The sequence below is a fragment of the Nanorana parkeri genome, unplaced genomic scaffold, assembly GCF_000935625.1.
Source record: "Nanorana parkeri isolate BGI_ZX_2015 unplaced genomic scaffold, ASM93562v1 scaffold883, whole genome shotgun sequence".
Lineage (NCBI taxonomy): Eukaryota > Metazoa > Chordata > Amphibia > Anura > Dicroglossidae > Nanorana > Nanorana parkeri.
In genome coordinates, this window is record NW_017307151.1 from 393,522 (window position 1) to 420,247 (window position 26,726).

General features: G+C 41.3%; 1 protein-coding gene across 2 annotated transcripts in view; it reads right to left on the bottom strand.

Annotated features, from left to right (window-relative positions):
• Positions 1-26,505, bottom strand: part of ZNF423 (zinc finger protein 423) — a 246,657-nt gene extending 220,152 nt beyond the window's left edge. For both annotated transcript variants that reach the window (XM_018565746.1, XM_018565745.1), the window contains exon 1: positions 26,075-26,505. In XM_018565746.1, the coding sequence (XP_018421248.1) occupies positions 26,075-26,114 (40 nt within the window). In that variant the 5' untranslated portion in view covers positions 26,115-26,505. The remainder of the gene's footprint in view (positions 1-26,074) is intronic.
• Positions 26,506-26,726: the final 221 nt, after the last annotated feature.

Genomic DNA, 26,726 nt, shown 5'->3' on the forward strand with positions numbered 1-26,726 from the left:
ATATATATATATATATATACGCAATAGATCACATACCTATATAGAACGACACATCTCACATTGTATTCACAATTGCTATGCTCATACCAATGCAGCTCAACATCCGTTATTTTAGGCTAAAGGCAATCTACAGTGTCCTTCACTGTCACTGCACAGAGGAAGTTGGCTGCATGTAGGAAAATCTGCCCTTAGGCTAACAACTTTATCTTGAATGTATTCAGCTCCAATAAGCTCCACAAACTGTTACATATATATTGGGGGATTGTGTGGGTGGCTCACCTATTTAGGTAATATTACAAAATGCTCATTTAAAAACAAAGAAACCTTCAAATACCATTTGAAGGCCACTATACCCACTTGGGTGAAGCTATATCAAGTGCTTAGCCTAACTAGCATGCCAATTGACATTACCTACATGAGAAAGCCTCACTTGCTTTAGAAGCATGTGACAACTTTACCTTCTAGCCTTTGGGACAAGAACATCCTTCAGAACGCTGTCAGCAACTTAAGGTATGGATATCGATGATAAAGGTAATGTTCAATTGGGGCTGCAAACTCCCTTGTGTAAAAGGGAGCAAAATAATTATTTTCATTGCAGCCCAATGGGTACCTCATTTTATCTGGCACCAGAAAAATACACAATAACCATCCACTGCTTTAAAACCTGTCTTCAATAATATTCCCTCTATACGTAATACCTTAAAAATACAGTGATTCAAAAAAGATTAATACAATTATGGAAGGCAACTTACATGCAAGCAGATTTGCAACTGACGTATCCGAGGTCTCCTTTACAAAGCTTCACAGGCAATATCTCCCACTTCTGTAACCACTACAGCAGGTGTCTGCAATGTACCTCCTACCACTGACAATGGCTTGATGAAACAAACATTCATATCTCCACATTTACCATAAGGGATTACAATTGATAGGGAAAGAGGTCCCACAGAGAGTTATTTTATGCAGACATGACTGCTCAAGACTAGTAACCAAGGAAAAAAGGGTTTTAAGGCCAAGAAAGTCCCAGGTGACAGGCTACCTGCGTAGGACCAAAGTATCAAGGGAAGACAGTCTTTAGAGACAGTCCTATTAATAAGAGAAACAACAAATCAGACTCTATGAATCAGAGTAAAGACAAATATGTCAGACAACCGATTCTATAGCAACTTGTGAAAACATGGATTAAAAAAGGTATTATTAGAATTAGTATCCATGGAACATAAAAAACAGATGTAGTGTTTGAAGATAATTACAGGAATGAGAATGACTCCCCTAAACGGGAAGCAAATTGAAGTTGGTGGGGTAAGCATTGTATAAAATATCACTCACGCCATGCTCCCATATCCCTGTTTTTACGACTGTCAAAACTGAGCTCCTGAGGTCTCATCACCTGCAGCTCCCTCTACCTGGACATAAAGATTCACTGACTAATCTAGGGTGTAGCAAGACAGGACAATGAACTTCTTAGCAAACCGCTATTACTAGCAGAATGTAGGAAATGTTATTTACCCATGACCGCAAGCCTACAGTGCTAAGAATAGTGTTAAACGTGTAAGAGCATTTATTCCTGCTAGTGTGGACTAAAGCTGGCTATACACCTAAAGATTTTTGATCTGAAAATGTTGTTGCTGCCAAGAAGCATCATTCAATTATAGCTCAAATAGCCCTTTAAGCACAGACAAATGTTGATTTTGATAATCGTTCATTAGCAATACTAACGCACCAAATTATGGTTTGCACATGTGCAGAGTTCTGGCAATTTTTTGCGTACAAATACGCCACTGATCCATCGATTTTCGTACAAATCGAAAAAAGGTTTTCCAGCAATCACCCTTCGAGAAAAATCGACTGGTTTTACAGCAAAAAAAAAATAGTTGTCCCATTAACTGTTTGAATTCCATTCAAAAGACCATTCGTGGAAGATTTCCAAACGAAAAACAAAGTGTATGGGCACCTTACGGTTTCATCACTCCGGTAACGGGGTAATCCCTTTGTTGTGAATTTGCTTAAAAACACACAGCGGATTAAGAAACACTAAGTAAAAATGTATGTATAAAAGAAGAAGCTTCTGCTTCAGGAACCAACCAATGGAGATAAAAGTAAAACTCCAAGCAGATTTAAAAATTATATATATATTACACACATGAACACAGTCATGTTTTCATTAAAATCATCATGTGTAGGGGTGTATGTGCACAGCTGAGCATACCAGAGAGATGAAGCTAAAGTTCCACATTATGTCGGCTGATTGCAGCCAACAGAGGGACCGCTCTGCTTCATAACCCTGCCAACCCGATTTATAACTTCCCACAACAGCAACACTGAGAATGGGTAAGGACTAAACCATACACCCACTTAACGCTCCTCAGCAGGCCACAATATAGAGTCTGCTGCCCCGCAGATACAACCGCAACCTTGCAATGTCTGCCAAATAAAGGAGACACTAGACAACTGCCCCCATGCAGGAGGGCTTGCTGCACCACCAGCACATTCAGAAAACGGATCCTTTTTCAGAGGCTCTCCTCATCCATTCCATCTTCCCTGGAAAAGGCAGTAGGGGACATTGACAGTAAAGGTAGTGTAGCATGCAGCTCAGCCCACTCCCTTGTATTTACTCCCACTTAAAAATTGGAATACTCTGGAGAATCCTAGAAGAACCCATACTTTTCCCTGATATAACTTGAAACTGACCAAAGTAATCAGGACATTGATTTGTTCTTGGGTGTTTTTAGATGCGTGTTTTGGGTAATTATCTTGTTGAAGGATCTCCTCAGACAAATCTAATCATTGCTTCCTTTAGTCCATAGTTCAGTGTGCTGCACATAATGATACCAAACAGCAGAGTGACTATTTTTATCTATCTAAATTACAGGATTGAAGGCATGTGCGATACCAATTAGAAAAAACAGTTTATTTGAAATAGAACTTTGATCCAAGTATTTATAATTGTTTCTATGGGTACCAACAAATCAGTCCAATAGCTTTGTAGAATACAGAACAATTTGTCTCTTGTCATACTTTGCTTTAACTTCTTTATGCGGGTATACATGAAAAAACTGCTTTTAATGAGGAAGGAAACATTGTTCTCAATGAGCTGTAGGGATACCAACAAATTTGTCCACGTCTGTATCCATCGCTAAAGCATGGAAACCCCCACTGGTGGCTATTACTGCCAAGCATTCTGCCCGACAAAGAGGTTTGGGAGAACCTTGAACCCGTGGACACGCTATATGGGGGGGTAGCACAGACGCTTTCTACAACTATAGTTTTTGACATTACGCCCTTATGTGACTAATGGCTTGCACTGAAAAGTCAGTAAAAATTGCATCAACTGCACACATCAGTTGGGCCGATTGATGGAGGATAGGGAACACAGTACACAATTAAAATTCTTGCTGAATTTTTAAGGGGATCAAAGAGAAAGGGGAGTAAAGAAGCGCTACTACCATATATAAAATGAATGGAGATGGCCAACTTACCAATGGATGGATGGTGGAGCGTAATCACCATCCATCCATGGGTGTTGGTCCATGAATGGTGAGGGTGGTGATCACTCAGGGGGATGTGTGAGCAAGTAGGGGGTATGTAGGTCTCTGCTGTGGTGGCTGAGGGGGGCACAGTGTAGATGCTGGCCTGGGTATGTGTTCGTAGGAGAGGGGGGCTGGTTATTGCAGGCACAGTGAGCAGAGAGATGATGCTGGTAAAATTGTAAGGGGTGATGCTGGATGACAAGCACTTTTGGGGCCATATTTTATATATGGTAGTAGCGCTTCTTTACTCCTTTCTCTTTGATCCCCTTGGCAAACGACGGACACCCCGGTCCGCATCTATAAGAAGCAGCACACCCATCATTCCAACCCACACCCAGCCACCCCCACCCTTGTGGCAGCGCTGCATCCAGGGACAACTCTCCCAATTTTTCTTGCTCAATTTTTATAATGCCAGGTGACAATATGCAACACAAATGGACTGTTTGTGATGGGCAACAGTCTTATTTTTTTTTTTGCTATAAACATGCAATTCTTTGACAAGTACTAAAAATGCACATATAAAAAAATTACATTTACAAAAGAATTAAAAAACCACAACTATTTACAAATGTCTAACTGTCTTCACAAATAAGAATACACAGGGAGATGTAGGTAAAAAGAAAAAGGTTGTTCGCAGTTGCTAAATATAAAATTATTTGAAACCTTTTCCTTTGGCTTCATTACAGGGGTTGGAAAAACAATATCATGAAATATTTACACTGCCTAAATATTTACAGCATGTATTAAGGGAGATCGATTAGACTTAAATGAAGAGCTCAGTATTATAACGGCAAGTGGGATCAATTCTGCATGAAGCTGCTACTAAAGGGATGGCATACCTCAAAGCTTGATTAGAATGTGCTGTCTGGGTATGATTCCCAGTGTTTCATACAAGCATGTGTTGAGAAAAATACATGGACTGCCATTGTTGACCAGCTCTACAAATTTCTAGTTGCTTGGCTGACTGACTATAATCAATGAGCCAGAACAAGCATTTATTAAATTATTTCAGAGAGAGAGCTATGTTACAGCTGTAAGTTGCATACTAATATTGTCAGGTAGGCTGTGCTACACTACAGTAGGATGAAAAAAAGTGACTAGGCTATCAGCTTTCTCATGGCTAATTCACAAGCCCGTAGCTCGTCAGTCACCAATGGGCAACCTAGTCCTGCCCACTGCTTTCTGGATTGACATCACTGCCTCTGTTGCCAAAACCCTTCCACTGTGAGCTGTAATGCCTGAGAGGGGGGATAATGCCAAAAACAGACGAAGGCATATTTTTTTTAAATAAGATTTTATTACGTTTTTTCAATACAAAAAGTACATAAAATACAAAAGTACAAAAGTACAAAACATACAGAAGTACAAAGTGCAATCACGTCCAAATATCAATACAGAATCTCGGGATGTATTTACATGTCCTCACTGTCCAGATATATATAGCAGATATGTATACATGAGTGCCTGCCATCCAGTAGTCACGTTGGCAGCGGTGTTAGACATCAAGGCATCATCACATTGTGAGGAGCAGTAGCTGTAATTCGGGTACTATACATTCCCTACCGAAGGCATAGTATGAGGTGATATGGCCGTGTTGCATCCTGCCGGACCGGCCAACATTAAACGTAGGGAGGAGGGGGTAAAAAGTATACACACAACTTAACTAGGAGAGACATAAGGGGTGAACAGTAAGGGAGAAACAAAAAAGGGAGGGAAGGCTCCGTCTGATCCCACAACTCAGATAATGAGACTGTGAAATGAAACAATTATATTAGCGGCAGTGCATCAGTCCCCCTCCTCACTAGGAGACTCCAGCTCATTACAGGGCCAGGAAAGCTGCTGTACCCATATACAAAATCCAGGGGTGCCCATAAGACTGCACATCTGGCCTGAAGTTCATGCAGAGAGGCCGTCAGTTCTTCAAGGCGCATAAATCAGACACAATTCTGCAATCCATTCCTGCACATTCGGGATGACCACTGTGTTCCAATGGCGAGGGACAACATTGCGTGCCGCAGCCAGAAAGAAACGAAGTAGGTCCTTCTTGACAGAAGCAGGGGAGCCCGGAAGAATAGAGAGAAGGGCTATTGTAGGAGATGCTGCTAGGTCAGTTCCGATTACCTGGTTGTAGATGTTGAAGACCCGGGTCCAGAAAGGTGCCAATAGCAGGCCGCTCCACCATATGGGTAGGAGAGTGCCCTCTGCGGTCAGACACCTCCAGCAGGATGAGGACCTATCTGGAAATATTTTATGTAGGAGAGTCGGGCTTCTATACCAGCGGGTTAGGATTTTATAGCCTTTTTCCTGAGCCGAGCTGGCCACCGAGATTTTATGGGTGAGCCTGCACGAGGTCTGGATTTCCTCTTCAGTAAGTGTGACGTCTAACTCCGTCTCCCATCTAGTCATGAACGGAAGGCGGCCCTGGAACCTTGTCGTAAGTAAATGGCGGTATAGCAAGATGACATGGGTGGGTGGGTCGCCGGGCTACAAAGGGATTCAAACCAGGTAAACGGGCGTTAACCCCTTCGTGACTGACGACGTACAGTGTACGTCGCCAGCATCGGGGCTGTTTAAACAGACTCCCGGTGACTTTTGCCGCCGGGAGTCTGTTTAAACTTGAAGAGCCGACTGTCGGCTTTACAACAGAAGCGATCCTGGCGACTTACCTGTCGCCAGAACCCGATCCCTCATTGTAGTGTAAAACGCTCAAAGCTGGAAATAGAGCAGCCACGATCCTGGCATGTGGGGATGGTCGGCAAGTAGAGTAACCAGGGGTTTCAGGTCCATCCCTGTGAGAGCTTCTGTCAAAGGCGAAGGTGCATTGGACGACCAGCAGAGGGAGCTGGAGGAAATACAGCCCGGCTGAAACTCCGGGTTATCCATTATGGGGGTCATGGGTCCTCCTGGGGGAGACAGCCATGAGTCCAAACCAAAAGGTCCCACACTTTCAAGAGGGACAGAAGAGTAAAAGGGAGCGTTGAGGAGCGGGGGGCGGTGAGCAGGAGTAAGCCAAGGTACCAAGAAAGTGAGTACTGGTGAGATGCAAGTTTCCAGGGAGACCCAGAGCTTGTGAGCTTCATGGTGTTTCAGATGAAGAAAGTGGGTAAGGAGCGTAGCGTAATAAGTCTTCATGTCAGGTAGGGCCAGGCCCCCCGCGTCCTTTGTCCGCGTCCAAATGTTGTAGGCTAGTCTCGGGCATTTACCATTCCAGATAAAGCGAAGCAGTGCAGTACGCAATTGACGGAAAAAGGAAGAAGGGAGAGTAAGGGGGAGAGTCTGAAAGAGATATAGGAAGCGAGGGAGAATATCCATTTTAAAGAGCGCAATCCTTCGCATCCAGGAGTGTCGTAGGGAGGTCCAAGTCTGTAGACGTGAGATAGTAGAATGGAGAAGCGGAGCAAAGTTCAGGCGATAAAAGGTCTGCTTGATCCGAGGACAAAAGGACGCTGAGATATTTAATAGCAGACGGTTGCCATTTAAAGTGAAAATGTTCCTGGGGTTGGGTAACCTCTGTTGAAGGGAGGGAGACGTTTAAGGCCTCGGTTTTATGTAAGTTCACCTTAAAGTTGCTGATGAAGCTAAGCCTCCAAAATTCCTCTAGCAAGGAGGGGAGAGCAACACGGGAGTTGGACAAGTAAAGGAGAACATCGTCTGCATAAAGACCCAGCTTATAGTGTTGGTTTTGGACACAGACCCTCTCGGATCAATGGGTTCTGCCGAATGGCCTCAGCACGGTGCTCCATGGCCAAGATATACAAATACGGGGACAGTGGGCAACCCTGTCTAGTTCCATTCCGAATGGAGAAGGGAAGGGACAGGGAGCCGTTTACCCGGGCCATGGGGCAGTGATAGAGGGCCATAACTTTATCCACAAACAATTTTGGTAGTCCAATCTGTTCTAGCGTAAGAGTAAGGAAGTTCCAACTGAGGCGATCAAACGCCAACAAACGAAGGCATATTTGTCTTGGTCATGGAAGCTAAAAAATGTTTTTTTTTAACTTCATGAAGCTTTCACATTACATAGTAACTACACTTCGTACTTGTTTAGACTGTCATATAGAAACCTTTGGTTGTACTTTAAGGCAACGCCAATTGATTCTGCTTATAACCATTATGTTCCCATTTCTATTTTTGTGTTTTGGGGGTGGCAGGCAACAAAATTAACCATCGGAGGATGTATACATTGTCTTTTTAAATAGTATAGACATCAGTAAGCAGTGTCCGAGAAGGCTACCGTGTTTCCCCGAAAATAAGACAGTGTCTTTTTTTTTAGGGAAACACGGTAGTACTGTTTGCCAAATTCAGGTTGCTTTTGTTTAATAGCATAAGACAAACGGCAAGCAAAACGGCAAGCATACACATAACACACAAATTTCTTGACTACTGATGCTCAGTTCATCCACTTTAAGTGGATGACTGGTGCATCTGTCTGACCCCATACCAATACATAAGGTCCATTTCACATGCCTTACATTACCTTATGCATGTTTAGGATCCTCTATGGATTTTACAGCTTTTTTTGTTAGCTTTTACAAAAATTTGCTGGTAGTTTTGTATGTTTGTGTGCCTGCACCTAGACATTAAAAACCCTGTTTTGGTCCCTATTGTTGGAAATTGACTGCTGCACATATACTATATGTATGGATAAATTCCTTTGTTTTTCAGCATTGGAGTATTACCAATTATTCCAATTACTGCCTTACTCCATAGACCTGAGGTTATCATTTGATCCTGCAGATTTATTGGGAGACTCATCCTTTATACCAAGAAAAATATAAGAGGCTGCCATTGCTTAATCTTCTAAAAATTTTAGTTGCCTGTTATCAACACTGGTTCAATGGCTTAACTACTTTGAATCAATGACCAGTAACACGGATAGAGTCCTGGATGTCAGAACTCCTTATTTGCATACTCCTTCCAGGTCTGTGACCCAAGAATTACTGAAAGCATTAGGCTGGGTTCACACCTAGGCGTTTTTCCGCGCTTTCGTACTCGCGGAAAAACACTCAAACAGGGAAATGCCATTATTTTCAATGTGCATGGTTCCCATCTGGGCGGTTTTCCGCGAGTACAAACGTGTGGGAAACCGCCCTACGCCCAAAGAAGGACATGTATTTCTTTGGGGCGTTTTGGTCGGGCGGTTCCATTGGGATACAGCCAAGTATCGCGGTAAAAAAAAACGCGCGAAAAACGTGCATATTCAATCCGCCTAGGTGTGAACCCAGCCTTAGATCAATGCAAGAGCCAGAAAAAAAGCATTAACAGCCTCCAATTTGCCTTAATATGGGTTTCCTCTTAAAGTGTACACATACACACAATTCCTAGAAGTGGTATTTTCACCATGCTAGAACCACATCATATTTAAAAATCACAATCATTACTTTTTTTTTTTTATTAATGCAATACAAAACTAGGTACTTTTTATTTTGTGGGAAATGTATCTGGTCTGAAACTCAGACTGCACCAAAGAGTTCCGGACGTGTACACAGAGGAATGTATACACAGCATGAGATCTCCAGTAAACTAAAAAACAACATTTATGCGCCCACTGAGTAGAACTGCACTTACAAGCCATAAAAACAAGGAGTTTCAGCATCAAAACCTTCAGGAAGAACACATTTTTCCATAATAGTCCCATAATAAGCTACTACTTTTTTAGATCTGTAGTTCAGATTAAAGTGGACCTATACTATAGAGTGTTGTCTGTGTGATTATCCAGGTTGAAGGTGGAGAATGGAGGTAAGAAAGATATAAAATATCTTAGAGCGGTTAAAACCAGGCCCCAGTCATGTAACCAGAATCCAGCACACTCGAACATACACAGCTCTGTACTGTGGGTGACCAACTTTCACTGAGCATTCTTATGTTGTGGTGGCTGCCTTAGCTACAGGACATATAACTAGAACACGATGGGACCTGGTTTCATAATTCTGAGATAAGCACTTGATAGCCTTTCTAGTCTAGCCTTTCGAGTAAAGCAGACCTTTGTTTATAGTAAAATGTTTGCCTTATAACGACCATAGTAAAAGATTATTGCAGGATAGGAAGACACAATCCAACCATTTTTAGATGTGTGCCCACCCTGCTGTACACTAGAGCTTAAATCTGAGCATCTATGTTTAGCTTATGGAAAGAGGCAGTGGAGGCGTGTGAAGAAAAAAAAAAAGAAAAAGCTCAGGTTCCAGCTAATCTCAAGCAAAACAGTGATGGAATCAGGTTTTCTAACCTGCGTGATTCATTTGGAGGAGAAAAACAATGTCAGCCACCAGTATCTCCTAACATATCTCCTCTCCGAACATCTGAAACAGTAAACAAACTTTCATGCCTATGAATAAATTAAATAAACGACAAAAAAGCATAAGGTCATTGTGAGCAACACAAACGTTTTTTCCCACTTTTAATCATGAAGCCTTTTTTGATAGGCTATAAAAGGTAGACATTTCTATCGAAGACAGCTATACCTTAGCAAAAAAAAATTTTGCGGACACTGCACAAACACACATACAAGCAGGAAAGCAGCTCTATAGATTTTCTAATGTTCAGTCTAGCAATAAAGACAGGTGGTTTAGCACTAGCACTTGAATCCTGTTGTCCCTCATAAAGACCATCTGAGAGTTCCATTTCACCTGCTACAGACCTTTTTACGGCAAGCAAAAAGCTTTATTCTAGTTCGGCTCTGAACAGTTGTGCTAATAACCTAGAGTAAAGGCCTAACAAGCTGTTTGCATGCTGGCTCCAGCACCATTACCAAGATGATCTAAAATTATGAAGCAATTCCATCAGAGCTTCATGCAGATTAAGTGACCCGATGCATGCCAGAGAGTTTATAGAAATAATAAAAGAGGAAAAGGTGGTTTTACTAACAGATGGATTACATAGCTGCAGTTCACTTTTCTCATGCAGTTGTACCAGAGCTGAACAAATATGCTCATGCAGTTGTACCAGAGCTGAACAAATATTAATGATCAAATAAGAGTACTGAAAATGAGGGCATTTGCCATTTTAAAGGGTCAGTCTACAACTCTACATAGAGCTGATATTTCAAATTTTATGAACATGCATGGGGTGAAACACCTACTGGTTTGTTATTCCTTCTTATTTCTCCCAGGGATTAGAGATGGATGCACTGCTGAAATCCAAGTGGTATACAAGAAGTCAGTGGGTGATTTTGCCCACCAGTGCCCATGCATAACTGATCCTGTTAACCTGGTATTAGTTTTAAGACTGACTAAAAATAAGAACAAGGGATACGAAGGTTTCCAACAAAAAGTCTCTACAGGAAACCACAACAGGAGAGTTTGCATGTTGCTAGAAATGCCAAATATACAGAAACAAAATGTAAGTACAGTGCCCTTTTGAGCTGGCTTTTAAAACAATTGCCAAAGAATTTAATGAATTCTTACAACCCAAGTTGGCATGGATCAAATTCAGTAACAAGAATTATTAACTACCAAATAAATACAATGACTATTGCAAGCATAAGCAGGCATAGTCTCGAAGTGCTAAAAGACAGATACATAATAGTTGGGGCATTAGTGCTAGCAGGTCTTACTACTGTACAAAGCCCCCAACTACACTAGGTGACAACAGAAAGGCAGTGGCTATTTAGACTGCACATTTTAGCGTTTGTTTTACGCGCGTACATGAGGTCACGTGTTTTTGTGAGCAGATCATGACACATTGAAGTAAATGAACAAACATGCAAATTGTATGTAAAATTTTTGCAAAAATGCAGCAAATGTGCATTTGAGCGTTTTAAAAGTATATGGGGCCAATTAAGAAGCGCAGAATCTGACAAAAAGAAGCTTATGTACTTTCTTCAAGTAACGGCATTTGCTAAGTGACAAAATGCTCAGATGTGAACATGGCCATAGAAATGAATGGGGATTTTTTTTGTGTTTTTTTCGGGCAGAAAAACGCTTAGTGTGAACGAGGGCTAAATGGTTGATGCTGGTAGACCTAATCTTTCATTGGTTTTTTTAAGTTACTCCAATGCGAGACCATCCACTGGAGTTCTTAGTCTTTTGCCCTATTACTGCTATACCCTTCAAACGTAGTATTCTTTTTTAAAAGGCCAAAGGGTAGCAGAATATATGCCAATAACGGAAGGCAAGAGACCCAAGAAATACATGGATGATTCTACGCATGAGCCTAAAACCTCATCTCCACCAAATTTATTTTAAAAGGAACCACCTTTAGATACACAACAAAGGGAAAAAAAAAAAAAGGGAGGGAAAAAAAAAAGGGAAGAGGAAAAAAAAAAAAAGAAAGCTGTCACAGGTCAGCTCTATCGCTCAGGAACTGAGAGAGACCGCCAATCTGCTCCCTTCCCAATTATCTCCCTGCAGTGAGTCACCGCCCTCTGCAGGGATTCCCCCTCCCCTCTCTGATCCTCCAGCGCTGGGTGGAGGAACGAACGGGGGAGGGGGTGGGCACAGCTGGCTCTACCTCTAGATAGGCAGAGCCAGCTGTCACTCACGCAGCTGGGTGGATTGACAGTATCGTCGGGATCCGCCCCGGCTGCGGTGCTCTCAGTATATCGCGGGCAATAGCCCGCGTTATACTGAGCTTTGGGTCATGGGAGGAAGTTAATATGTGTCCTCTCGTGACCCTAAAGAGAATTATGGGGAAAAACACTTACTTCATAGTTCTCTTGACTGTTAATACATTCCCATCTATGCTAGGAAAGAGGAAGGGGTGGGTGTTACTCAAGAGCTGTACTAAATATGGTCCTAAGTAGTCCTCCATGTATTGGATGCAAGTATTAAATGTAAAATCTATTTACCAGATTCAAATGACATTTTTTTAAAAAGAAAAAAAAAACAAATAAATGGCCAGCACTAGGAGGTCTCTGGTTTTAATCCCAGATCACTATCTGCAAGGAGTTTGCATGTTCTCCCTACGCTTGCATGGGTTTTCTTCCGGGTACTCCAGTTTCCTCCCACACTGCAAAGACATGCTGGCAGGTCAATTCCCTCCTGTCTAAATTGGCCCTCATATGTATGCAAGATAGCGACCTTAGATTTTAACGGAGAACTATGAGGTGAGTGCTTTTCACTCACATCATAGTTCTAGCCGACCTGTGACAATGAACTTTTAGGGCAGGGATTGATGCAAATGTGCAGTATGTAAAAACACTGTTAAATTGTCAGCGCTATATAAAAATACCAGTAACACACACACACACACACACACACACACACACACTAAAGGAAAAAAAAAACAGAACTATATATTCTCTTCAAAAGGGAAACTTCAGTGCACTAATCATTTTTGATTTATGTAACTTCACATTTACTGCAACTTTTACATTTTACATGCTTACTGTTCTGTATTCTTCTTTCTAAATATCACAGTGATTTACAGACTTTCTCTGTAGTAGCTATATGTATATCTGGGAGTGTTTATCAGCATCTCTGTTGAAGAAATGCTGAAACAAACAGATTTGCACTGAGAGATCAGGAAACCACCAAAAAAGCTGCCAAAATACTTTCATACAGTTGTTGAACTGTCAAGCAAAGGTTCTTTCACACACAAAAAAAAAAACAACATGTTAATGTTAAGATTAAAAGATAAGTAGTTTCAATGTGGAATGTGGAAGATACTCCACAGAATGTGCATCTGTAGAGAAGACTGAAATTTCCGACAAAATGTATCTAACTCAAAAACAAAAACTGTATTATGGTTCAGCTTACCAGATTTTCCTTTTATACCTGGTGATTCTGGAAGTAGCATACTTCTGCTCCTAAGAGTAGCAGGACAACATTGTCCCATCCATCTGCTATTTTCTAACTTAGAAGGAATGGGTTCTGTAGTTCTCATAAACAGCTAAACATTCAACACAGGAGGGTATTGGCTGTTTAGTTTTCTGGCAAGATCAACAGATATTATTTGGACATCTCAAATAGATGATATAACAAAACCCTATCAATTATATACTTATCAGAACAAAAGGGGCCAAATAACAAAAGTTTGTTGTAAGGGTTTACATAGAGGTTAGGGTAAGACAATATTTGAAAAGCAAACAATCTTAAGGAAATATGCTTTATGCTTCACTAAAGTCTATGAAACACTAGCTTTTGTTTGCATTTGACCTTCTTTCATGTCCTATACATGTTAATGTGAAAGCTAAAGAAACTTGATGCAACACAGAAGCAGCTCCATGCAAATCATTCATTGACCAACTCAAAGGCAAATCAAAAAAATCCCGAGGCACCAGAAAGCATACTGCATGTGACTTTAAAGGATAAGGACACTTTCAAACAAAGTGCACTTCCTTTGAGAGAGTTTGTCCCTTCTCCTGAGTGGAGACAGATTTGACTTGCAAATCCATCCAGTGGTCAGGCCAGAGCAGGGTGCAGAAATAACAGTTTGCAGTCCATGCTCCCTAGAGTTTCCATGTCATCTTTTTAGTCCAAGGAAAATCTACTTGACAACCAAATGGTTCTCTTTCTCTCCCATATAACATTTGGTTATCAGGTAGGTTTTTTATGGACCAAAAAGATGGCATGGAAAGTCTAGTGAGCATGGACGGCAAGCTGTTATTTCTGCACCTTGCTCTGGCCTGGTCACTGTATAGATATGCAAGTCAAATCTGTCTCAGCTCAGGAGAGGGGGCAAACTTTGGCATCTTCATGTTCCTGCACAAAAGCCTCTGGATATGACCTACATTTACAACAGCAGACTAAAACTCTGGAAGATTCCACAGGCTTGCTGCAAGCTGATCCCATTCATGTGTATATATAGAACAAACACTTTAAAAGACTCCTATTTCCCTTAAAACCAACAGAGCATACCCATTCTGTCTAACTCACTTAGCCTTTATTGCCATCCTGCCAGACATACATGGGATATAATTTTCCCCATTTGTCAGATTAGATATTTTCTTTCCCACATAGTTGTCCTGGCATATGCTAGATTTCATATATACATTTATATTATAGCCTATTAATTTAGTTGTCAGCATATCCAAATATCAAAAGGGTAGAAGGTGTTCAGTACTAATGACTAAATGTATTTTAACTGCTAAAAGTGAAACAACGTTTTGTCTTTTGAATATTATTAAAAAGGAGCTTTTGTGTGTTTTTTGGAGATCCCATCCCTTTTATGATTAGCTATCCTACAGAAAAGCAGCAGTAGAGATCTATAAGCGGGACTGCCCTATTTTTAAAGGAGAACTATGACATGAGTGATTTCCACTCACCTCATAGTTCTAAGCCGACCTGTGACAATGAGACTGTCACAGGTCGGCTCAGTAGATCGGGAGGTGAGAGAACACATACCGGGTTCCCTCACCTCTCGATCCTGTCACGGCTCTCTGCCGTGACAGGGGGAGGGGCTGGATTCCCCTCTCCCCGCTCCGATCTGCCAGCGCTGACTGGCAGAACGGACGGGGGAGGGGGCGGGTACAGCTGGCTGTGCCTCTAGATAGGCAGAGCCAGCTGTCACTCACGCAGCTGAGCGGATCCCGACTTAGATGACGGCGTCTCAGGTGCGGTGTCTCAGTATATCGCGAGCTGTAGCTCACGGTATACCGAGCTTAGGGTAATGGGAGGACGCTAGTTTGTGTCCTCCCGTTACCCCAAGGAGAACTATGGGGAAAAACACTGACCCCCATAGTTCTCCTTTAATTGCTGAAGTTCTGCTTTGTTAGAACCGCCAGCTCAAACGCACTTTACAATCTAGGGCCTTTAAATTGGTTTGAAAAGCAGGCTTGGACCTTGCCCCTAAGGAAAAGCTGGAAGCCACTCAACAGAGCACCGAAAATGAAAAGTGCATGCAGATTGGCTGCAGATGCCATAAAGGCCTCCATGCTGTGGCAGTTAAGGAGAGATATTGAGCAGGTCAGAATGAAGCAGATGTGAAGAGAGGACAGTGAAGCAACACAGGATTGAATAAAACCAACATAACCGGTGAGGAATTGACCTTACACAGCACAGAAATATTTGGCTTAGCAGCTCCCGCCAAAGCTCCAACTGAAGACTTGCACTTCACAAAGTAATTACTTGATGCTACAAACTTAATCCACAGATAGGAATTTAACAAGAACACCATCCTAAAATTTGCCAGATCTGTCAATGTTGGACCTTGCCCCTAAGAAAAAGGTGGAAACCACTCCTCAGCAGGGCACAGAGACTGAAATGGCGTATGAAGATTGGCCGCAGAAGCAACAAATGCCTCTATCCTGTGGCAGTTAAGGAGAGATGTTGAGGAGGTTAGAATGAAGCAAATGTGAATAGGACGACAGTAGAGCATCACAGGATGCCGCTGCATGATGCTACATATTTGCTCCACAGATAGGAATTTGACAATAATGCCATCCTATAATTTTCAAGATCTGTCAGTGTTGGAGGACTATCTTGTGCCTCACATTTTGAACCATGTTGCTTTAAATATAAATAAGGGACAATGAACGGTGCATCTAGACCAGAGGAGGATTACTAATAAGTATACTGTGCACAAGGAACAATATTACTTGTTATGTTAAAGTAAAATGTTTAAGTTTTTATGGCAATATATCTCTTTTTGTTACAAAGTCCACTTTTAAGCTTGACCTGAGAAGTAAAAAAAAAAAAAATCTAATTAGAATACATTTTGGCTAGCTAAACGTAAGATTGTTAAAGTGATGATATTACAGCCTGCTACCAAACAGCTCACACTTGTTCTGTAGTTAAAACTGAACTCCAGGCAAGTAAACAGCTGAAACACATATAGAAATTGTTTTACCTAACAGAATATTTATTATTCCATGCAGCCAGTACAGTAATCCAGGAACCCCTGCTAAACAACACAGCCAAATCCTTAGAGTTCTGCAGCATATACAATCCTGGTACACCATCAGCACCATAATGGAAATACTATAGTTGTTTTTGAGAATGCAATCAACGCTTACTAGAAAATCCCTTTTATTTAGGGAGTGCTGTCTTGCGTTTGCCCTCACGTTCAACAACTTCCTGGATTTCCAGTGTGATTTGCAGCTCTTTCCCTGCTGCTTGAGTAAATATCCCACCATGCACTGCTTCCAGCAAGCAATGATGATGTTGCATTGTGGGAAGTTTAGATATTGAATTTCAGTTTAGTCAGCAGGCATAGCTACAGTGGTGACACAGGATGTGCATATTCACAGGGCTGAGTGAAATTGTATCACTGCATTGAGGAAGTACTTAGTTAAGATGCCCATAGGAAGCAAGTTTAAGATCAATACGAGTATTGGGAGAGGGACAGAACTTGTGGAAACTCTGTATATAAAAGTACATATTTATCTTGTTTTTGACCATAGATACCCTTTAAATCTCCAACGCAGCAGCGTAGCTTTGGCTACAAAACTGGTTAAAAACATCCTACGCCTTTTAACTGAACAATGAATGAGAAGCAGCTCATCGATGATGAGGTAATTCCTCTGTTCAACCTGCTCTCTCCTCCTGCCCGCTTACATGCAAGCAGCACAGCCTGACTGGTCCCTAGTGGTGGACCCTCCTAAGTGCCATTGTAAATGCTACTGTACAGAGGATTACAATAGTTAATACTTTTTTTTTTTAGATATATTTACATGCTTTCTCTAGTGGTTTGTTTGTATCTGCCTAAAATTGCCAGTCCTAATATATCTATGTGGATAAAAACACCATGTCTCCATTAAGTCTTTTTTTGCCTGAGCATAGACCGGTGTATAAACCTGCCCCAAAGAAGTATCAAGTAGGAAATATTTTTTAGAAAATTTTAGGTATGCTGTGTGAATAAGAGCACAAACATATAATGGGGCGGGTGGGGTTCTCAAATTTGACTGCAAAGGTGGAATTACACTTTACAGTGCCTCTAAACCTTTTTCTCTCTCAACAGAGTGGTAAGGGGTTAGAACCCCCGTCATGATTTATTGTTGTGTAGCCAGTGGGTCCTGGTGAACACAGCCACCTGGACAAAGTGTGAAAATCCTTTATTTAATAGATTTCCCACTTTCTCTTTGTAATGTACACATTTTTTCCCATCTCTCCTAATATAACATACATACTGACATAGATTTAAAAAAAATAAAAAATAACCTTGCGCTTATAAGATTGTAAAAACATAGTCATGTTTTCCAAAAGCAACCAAATTCCAGCTGTCATTTTTCTATTACATTTTTACCTTCAACACGCGTACGTTTAATTCTACCAGTTTTTAGAAGCCAGAATTTCAATGTGAAGACAGCATAACCGGTTTTATCCCGGATGATCAGGATAGTGCCTCCTAAAGAACACCCATCATCAATTCCAAGTTACCAACTTCTAGTAAACCTAAGGGTGTCTGCACATGCTGCCAGATAGCAAATAGCATGCAGGACTAATCTATTATACAAATACCAAACACTCTCCTTCATCCACTTAAAGCACAACTGTTGTGAGACAAATGTGGGGACTGCTATTCACAGTGATTTAGTTCAGCCAGTCTGTGACCCAATCTCCCCTGCCAGGCAGTATGGACAGGTACTCCTTGAGACCTCACTTCAGACTAATATGCAACATTAATACAGGCTGGTCTAGGATCTTCCACCCACCTGCAATTGGACAACATAGAAACAGCAGCACACAGTCTGCTCTCTCCACCACTGAAAGCTCTCAGTGTTAAGCTGGCCATACACTGGTCTAATTTTGGACGAGTCATGTTAACACCGCAGTTCAGATTTTTTTTTTCAATTGAATTTCATCTAAAGAAGTGGTCTAAAAATTCCAATTAGCTGCAGTAACTACAGGGGGGGAGGGGGGATAATTGTGAATTCCCCTACACATACTGTTATTGTGGATAGGGGAAACAAGAACTTTTTTTTTATAGGGTCTGTGGGGCTGAACAGGTAAAAATAGGTAGTGAATGGCCACCCAAAAGTCACATTCAAACAGGTAGTCGGCTCCACTTCCACTCTGGAAACGCGACCTACGGTGGATCGCTCTTTAGAGGGCAATAGAGCTACAGAAGCACCGTGTTCTCTTTTATTTCATTCCAATGGAGATTTTCTATTGCAGCACCATGTCGCAATCGCCTACTGCAACCCACGGATAGTAATAGTCGTGTTTGGCAAGTGGATCCGCCTGCCAAACATAGAAAGCCATTAAAATTTGCAGAGGATGTTGTATGTGTACAAGCATGAGTGGCCTCTAAATTTTTAGGTGGGTCAATGAGAAGAGGAAAAACACTGATGAAAACCCTGTTTCTATCATCCATCAGCCGCCCATGTGAAGGAGGCTTTAGATGGAGTGCAGTATGCAATGCAGTAGCCAGACTAGCTTTAGAATACTTGCCTGTCATATCCCAGACTTCGTGCTGCTGTACAGAGGATCACACAGGGGTTGATATTAAGGCATATTTAGGTACTTATGCTCGTTCTATGTAAAATTATGTAATTTAAAGAAGGCACTATTGAAATAAATGTTCAACTTTAAAAGTTCACTAGGATTAGACTGATCTAGCAATAATGTATCAGACACAACTATAGAACATCTCAGAAAATATACACTTTGAATAGTAACAAATAACCAATCTGCCGAGGGTACAAAAAAACAGTTACATGACAGATAATAAAAGCAAGTTCTGTTAGTAAATGTCCTCCCCCATAGCTGCTGAGCATGGCTGCATCTTTAAAAAGAAGAAATTCCATCAATTAACTTCAGGCAATAAAGACTTAAAAAACACACACACATTCAGAGATGAAAACAAACACTCCAATTAGCTCACGCTGCCTTCCCCAGCACTTTACAAGTAATGTGCCTTTCTGGAGTAAAATTATTCCTCTTTCATCTTCCAATGGCTTAAGTGGTATGTCTTTAATCTTCATCTCTTCTACGTTTAGCATCTGTCATTCAGAAAGGACCAGTTTGAACACCAAGCTGTGTTAGCCATGGAACTGTATGATACCTTCACACCTTGGTATGGCCATTTGGCCCGATTGAGAACTGGTCAGCATTAAATAAACCCCCCAAAATAAATGTATTCAGCTTGATAATATAGCGCATAGGAAGTAGTAGTGTTATTCTTATACATTAAATCTTGTTGCATTCAATTGTTTATGGTCCAGCTCTTGAAGTAACAGCATCAGAAACCTTTGAAAGTATTAATCATGTTACACAAATATTCATCTTTTTCAGGATTATCAATTTTAGTATTAACAGGATATGCAGCAGGCCTTCAGTCTTAAAGAACCAATTGCTGTGACAGCATGAAGGGGGCAGTAACCAGACTGGTCAGGAGAACAGTGAACAGCAGAAATAATTCATCAGTACCCACCACTGGACAAATATAACCAGTCCTCACTTTAGGAGGAAACGATATCCTATGGACAAACTAATACAGAACTCAGGAGCTATTCCGTCCAACCCAGGAGACAAGATTTTTGGACAATTGTCTAATTGGCAATTAGACAAAACCTCAAAAGTTAGGTGCCAGCTGTAAATTTGGAGGAGCTTTGGCTACCTGGCTCCTGGAATTTGCCCAGCCCTGCTAAAACCAGAACGTCCGAGTATGTGGTAACACATAACAGTACCCTGTCCTTCCACACTGCAGTGCTCAGTGATAAGGTGGCCAATTACAAGATGTAAGCACTGTAATTTAATGGTCACAGAAGAGTGAGAAATTTTTGCTGAGTGCCTCTTCCAAGCAAACCAGCCGATTGGCCCAATATGGGCAAAGTGCAGTTTTCCCAAGATATAGCTATCTTGGTCTTGAGCAGGACTGCATGTCCACACAGGAGGGGTTTATGCTGTTCAATATTTTGATGGATCCATTGAAAAATTGGACAGAATAAATGCTACTACTTTCTGTTTACCTAGTGATGTTCCTTTGCAGCAATGCCCCCAGACAGATACGCCCCTGCACAGCGTGTAGCGAGTTCCAATGGAATATATATTTATACATACATACACTAACCTATATGGTTGTAATTGGGCGAGAACCACGAGTCAAAGAGCAAAATAAAATGAAGTCTGTAAAGGTTGTTAATATCTCTCAGAAGCTGTGTTTTATTATGTATACTCATTTGTAGCAAGAATCTCCTGTACAGGCTTCAGGCCCAAAACCCTAACTGTCTCCAAGGAAACTAGAGACCACATCAGCATGACAAAATATTATACTTAATTACAGGTTCTGGAATAAAAAAACAAAATGGAAAAAAAACCTTTGGCAAATAACTATATTGCCAGTCTCCACTTAAAAGCAGGAAAATCTCAGTAAACAGACATGAAAATAAACACAATAATTAGGAACATAGAAGTCTATCTAAATTGACTATGTCACTTACCATCATCTATACATGAAAAACTGTTTACGACAAAGACTACTGTGACAACCCTTTAATCTTTATCCAATTTAAAATGTCCTGAGTTTAAAGAAAAACTCCAGGCTCGTATACAAAAACACACTTTGATTAAATTGTTCCTGAAAAAGTTAAAGAATATTTTATTTTTTCAGTTTAGATGGAGCAATAAAATACATTTCTATTTTATATAGTAAATTGTCACATGTCAGCTAGTAGTTCAAAAATCAACCTTGTACAGGGATTCTGCTGTCCACGCAGGGGTGGGGGGGGGGAAAGGGAGGTATTTAGGAGGGGCTTCACCCAAGTAGTGATCATTACTAGTAAAACAAAGGACAAGCAAACCCTAGGGGATTTGCACCAATACTGGGTATGCCCGGTTAGAATTTTTGTCTCCAAACAATCATTTTCTGAAAGTTGGTTCGATTTTTAATAGTTAATGGAGTCAAGTTGATCATAATATGAAAAAAAGAAGGGGAGCAGGATGGAAATAAATGAAATTCTAACAGTGAATGTGGTTTTCGTTCAGGAAACTCCATTCATTACAAAATGTTGAATGGCATTCCATAAGTCTCCGGTGGTTTTATCAAATGTTCTGATGAGATTTTTAGTATCAATGTGCATACGCAATTCTAACCATGTATACCCAGCTTAAGTCTACAGAACCGTATACTCAAAATAGGGTGTTCGTCTTTATGTTATGCAGCTACATAAAAAAGAGATTTTACATTGTTCTACTGGTTTAAACTTCTTTGTATATTTATGACTTTGCACCCAGATAATTATGGTTGCCATTCTTTGATACGTCGTCTCTAAGAATCCCTGTCTATTGTGAACTGTGCCTGTACAGCTAAAGCTAAACTCAAGGAATAATTTTTAAAATGTATACTTGGACCAGCTTGGTTTCCTCTAACTATCAATAGGTTACCTCCAGAGGGCTGCAGTGGAGTCTCAAAATCACCGTAGTAGTGTGTGCCACATACAGGAAGTGCTTTCCTGTTGTGCCCTTGCCGCCACCACCACACGCTGATCACAGGGAACAGCTCACTCGGTACCTTCTACATTCATAAAACATGTTATGGGGAATTAATCAAAACTGGAGCAGATAAAATCTGGAGCAGATGTGCATGGTAACCAATCAGCTTTTTTCTTCAGTTTGTTCAGTTAAGATTTAAAAAATCAAAGAGAAGCTGACTGGTTGTCGTGCACAGCTGCTCCAGATTTTGTCTGCTCCAGTTTTGATAAATTCCCCTCATTGTATTCTGTTAAGTGAATACAGAGTGTACTCTGATTGGACAAGGCTGGATCATGAGGTGATCGATCCCTACAAGAAGTGCTTTCCTGTTTCGGCAGTGCTGGAGGGATTTCCCCTTTAGTACATTGAACGCAGGGAGTCTCTCACTTGGCACATCCCCCAGTCAGAAAATGTGTTGTATTCTTTTCAATGAACAGGAGGCATTCTCTGATTGGATGCGGAGGAAAAGAGGGGCAGATGATATCACAACCTATCCTTGTCTATTCAGAGAACGCTCTGTATCGAACACAACATGTTTTCTGAATGCAGGAGGTTAGAAGTCACTCCAGCACCAATGGAACATGAAAGCGCTTCCTGTATGTGGCACAGACTACTACGGGATTTTCAGACTCCACTGCAGCCCTCCACATGTGACATATAGATAAGTTGGCCTAATGTAAAAGTTTTTAAAAAAATAGAAAAATCCTAGAGTTCAGCTTTATGCAATGGGACTACTAGGGCTGCAACAACTAAATCGATTATAATCAATGAGTGAAAAAGTTGTCAACGTTTTCAATCAGCGATTAATCGGCTTTCGATTAGATGGCCCTGTTCACGGCTCCACACACGCCGCACCTCCTCCCCACCTCACGCTTGCCGCTGCCAGACCCGCCCACCCGCATCCTCACGCCTGACGCTCACTGCCCGTCCACATCCACGATCGGCACAGGGACATGGGGAGAAGGAGGAGCAGGCGTGGGGGGATGACAGCTGCTGACAGACAGGCCCGATCTCAGAAGCAAGTTGCTGGAAGACTGCTCAAGTAAGCCTGCACCTCCCCCTACATGGTGCTCTATAATGTATTGCTGAGATAGTGTGATTTGTAGTCCTCTATAGCCGATGGTATATTGTGCTGTATATTATACAGAGCAATGTACCATCAGCTTTAGAGGAATACAAATCCCAGCAAAATACAAATTTTAATTCCTTTTTAAACATGTCATCACTAACAAAAATGGTAATATGGCATCACTCTGGTTCTGGTAATATAGTGCTTTTACCCATTCTATTACAGTTTTGCAGCCATTGTCTTAGTGCATCACTCTTCACACCAGTAGCGGGAAGTATGAAGGTCAGGGTTCATGGTCACAGTACATGTAGTGCCAAATCTACCAATGTCCATCAAAAGCCAGCACTCTACCCACCGGCTATAAATAGTACAGCTCAAAAGTGAAGTCAACACAGCCCACAAATATTTTTATTGTTGCTACAAGCAAATTAGTTTGCAGATTTTAAGGTTTTGGTTAGTTTTATGTAGTAGGGTTACACTTATTTATTCTATAGTAGGTTTAAAGTAGTAATCAGACTACTTGAATAGGCTGTAAGAGTATTTACTATTGCGACTAGGCTTTAATATCAAATGTCAGAATACCATACCTATGGTTACTATTAGTGCAGTTTGGGTATGTTAGGCATTTTAGCGTAATATCGCCAAATGATTGGGCCAAATAGACATCAAAAGGTGTAATTTCCTTATCAGCATTCAAGTACTGAAGACTTCCATGACCATGCTTCAAGACCCAAAATAACTGTGCTCTCCTTCAAAAGCCCAAGCATGGCATGCAGCTATCAAAATGGATTTAATTTACATTTGTATTGGTCTCCTTAAAGGTGCCTATCATTATTTACAGTTCATACAAAAGAGAGCACGTCTATGTTTCACTGTTGTTGGCGTACATCAGACGCCCAGTTAAAAGCAGGGACTCTCATCAATAGTCTCTGTATCATGTAAAGTGAAGTGGGATATTGTGTCACATTTCATATAGGTCTCCTTCATGTGCCTACCTATAGGCATACAATCCAAGAACAAGCTGGCTTCACACAAAAAAAGGCCTGAGTGCATGTCTGTTTCACTGCTGTCGAGTTACATCAGCAGACCCAATAGAGCCGGGTCTGGCATGAATAGTCTGTGCATCCTGGAAAGTGCAGTGGAATGTTAAACCAAATTACATTCTTTAAAAGCAGAAATAAAAATATTACAAGTTCCGCTTGTATGAAGTAACTAAAATAATTGGCAAAAGCAGAAATTTGCATCATGTAAGGAGGAAGGGGGGAATCTAAAGGGCTACTGAGGTCACATTCTTTTATACACCACTGGTACATACAAACAAGAAAATTTTCTGAGAATATTCAGAGAAGTAGAAGCATTCCCTTCCGAAGACAGATGGTATTAACATGTCAACACTTCCATCACAAACTCAAAAGAAAAAAAAAATAGGATTGTGCTTCATTTAAAGGAAAGTGGGCGGTACCATGAAAATCATTCATATGTGCCTCAGTGACCAACAGCATCCACATCCAATGATTCAGAACCCAGAACCAGCCTATTATTCTACTCCCATTCATTCAAAAGTTGTATACAGCTGTATCTGTCTCATCAGTACAAGAAATGGAAACCATATTCAGTACAGCTTGAGGAGCAACAAGACAGCACAGTTATGAGAGAGGGCAAAATGACCTAAAGGGCTCCCAGCAGTCAAAATGTACGCCTCAATAATCCAGTGTGCAGGCTTATTTTAATTACTCTTCTATGATCTTTTTTATACAAAATATTTGTGTTTATAATACTACGACATAATTTTTATCACTACGGCACTGGTACTTGAGCTTGACGAGTCTTCATTTCATATTAGCTAATAGTAAGTGTGCAAAATGTTATCAGCAAACATTGTTTCATTGCACATACATAGTTGCATTTATTTTATTCCATTATTTATACACAGACAACACATCACAACTATACAAATATGATGCTGTATAGCAGTATTGTAGCAATCTGACTTCAATCCTGTATCAAATATAACTAACTTATTGATAAAACAAAAGAAAAAAAAATGTTCACATCATTGACTTAATAACCAGTACTTACATTTACTGAGAGACAGTATGATGTGTAAACTAAATTCCTGAAAGATCTTCAACATTTCAAAGTGCAATGGCACTTATACTTGCCTAGGTCTCTGCAACATCATCAACACCCCTCTAATGTCTTATCACAATACACTGACCATACATACAAAGAGAGACAGCAATGTTCTATCTTGTAACAGGCTCAATTAATAAAGTCTTACACCTTTGCAAACATCTTTATAGTCATCACACAAGGATAAGAGTCCCTATATTTCTTACAAGGATAATCATCTCTATAGTCATCACACAAGGATAAGAGTCACTATATTTCTTACAAAGATAAACATATGTTACACAAGGATAAGAGTGTCTACATTTCTTACACAAGGATAAGTCTCTATATTTCTTATACAAGGATAAGCATCTTTTTATATTTCTTACACAAGGATAAGCATCTCTCTTTCCAGCCATGTGACTATTACTTTCAAATCTCATTGGACACAGCCTAAATAACTGTCGTTTATTTGGGGAACTAAAGATCCATTTTCTGGTGCCCTATGCTTCTGATCTGAGCATAGATGTCTATTTAATAACAATCCAGATATAAACTGTTACAATGTTGGTGTTTGTGGATGGGCAAACTTTGTAGCAGATCTGCTACTACTGAAGTCAAACTAATGGGGATGTACCAGAGTAGGAAGGGAGGAACTGTTTATTGTGCAGAGTGAATGGGATGCAGACTGTCTCCAACCCACGTGTCTGCTTGGAGCCGCAGCACTGGACTCAATGCGCCTCAGTGGAAGGATACAGGCCAGGTCCACGGTTCCAACCTCAGCACCGGTCTTCCTCAGCCTGCTATGGGACCCTACCCAACCAACCGGGCGACTTTAGCCTGTATTGAGCAATGCACCGAGGCAGTGACTCCGAAATCACAGCGGGTACTCATCGATCCTAACCCAGCAAAAGCTGCACGCCATGGAAATCAGACGCCTCTTGCTTCTATAGCGGACATCACCAACCTGATCGATAGCTACAGATCGCATGCAGTTTAGCAAACAGTAGCGGCGTGACAGATCGCACGGGCTGCACACAAGTCAGAGCTGGGGTATGGATAAAGTCTCTTACCTTTAACCGATCGTGGCTTGGCTTGCTTCCTCCTGGACATGTCCACGACTCCTCCAAACTCTACCCTCAGTTGTAATAAAGTCTCAGAAGCAAGCAGCGAACAGTTCTAATACTAGAGTCCTTAGTCTGGAGGCAGAGTCCCTAGGCTGATACCTGCGGCCGGATCCCCTCTTGCAAAAAAAACTCTTCCCCCCTCCCTTTGACTTTATTGTGTTAAAGTTCCTATTGTGTGGGATTCTGACTCCCTTGGGTGAAGAGGAGGGAGGAGCACTGATGCCCCCCAAGCCCTAGGGGTAGTCACACAAGCGCTGCAGGAACAAAAATTAGGATAAATGCTTTAGCCTGGGGGGGAGGGGTGCTAATTAAATTAGGAGATTTATTTGCCGCCGGCTGTGTTTTGTCTGAGCGCGATGTGCCCGGCTCTGATCCGGACCGGGCTTATGGCAGCACTGGTGATCGATCGGGGAAGGGGGGGTGCCGGCAGTAGTTGGGCTCTGATGCCACTTCTGCAGCCGGTGCCCTGGCAGCACACTCCTCCTTGTCCTGGTAGTATGGCACAAAGGATGCTGCTTTGAAATCGGAGGCTTCAGGTGACCCTGTGATCGCCTCTAACACTGGAAATAATACTGTACGGGTCCCCTGATGAAGCCCT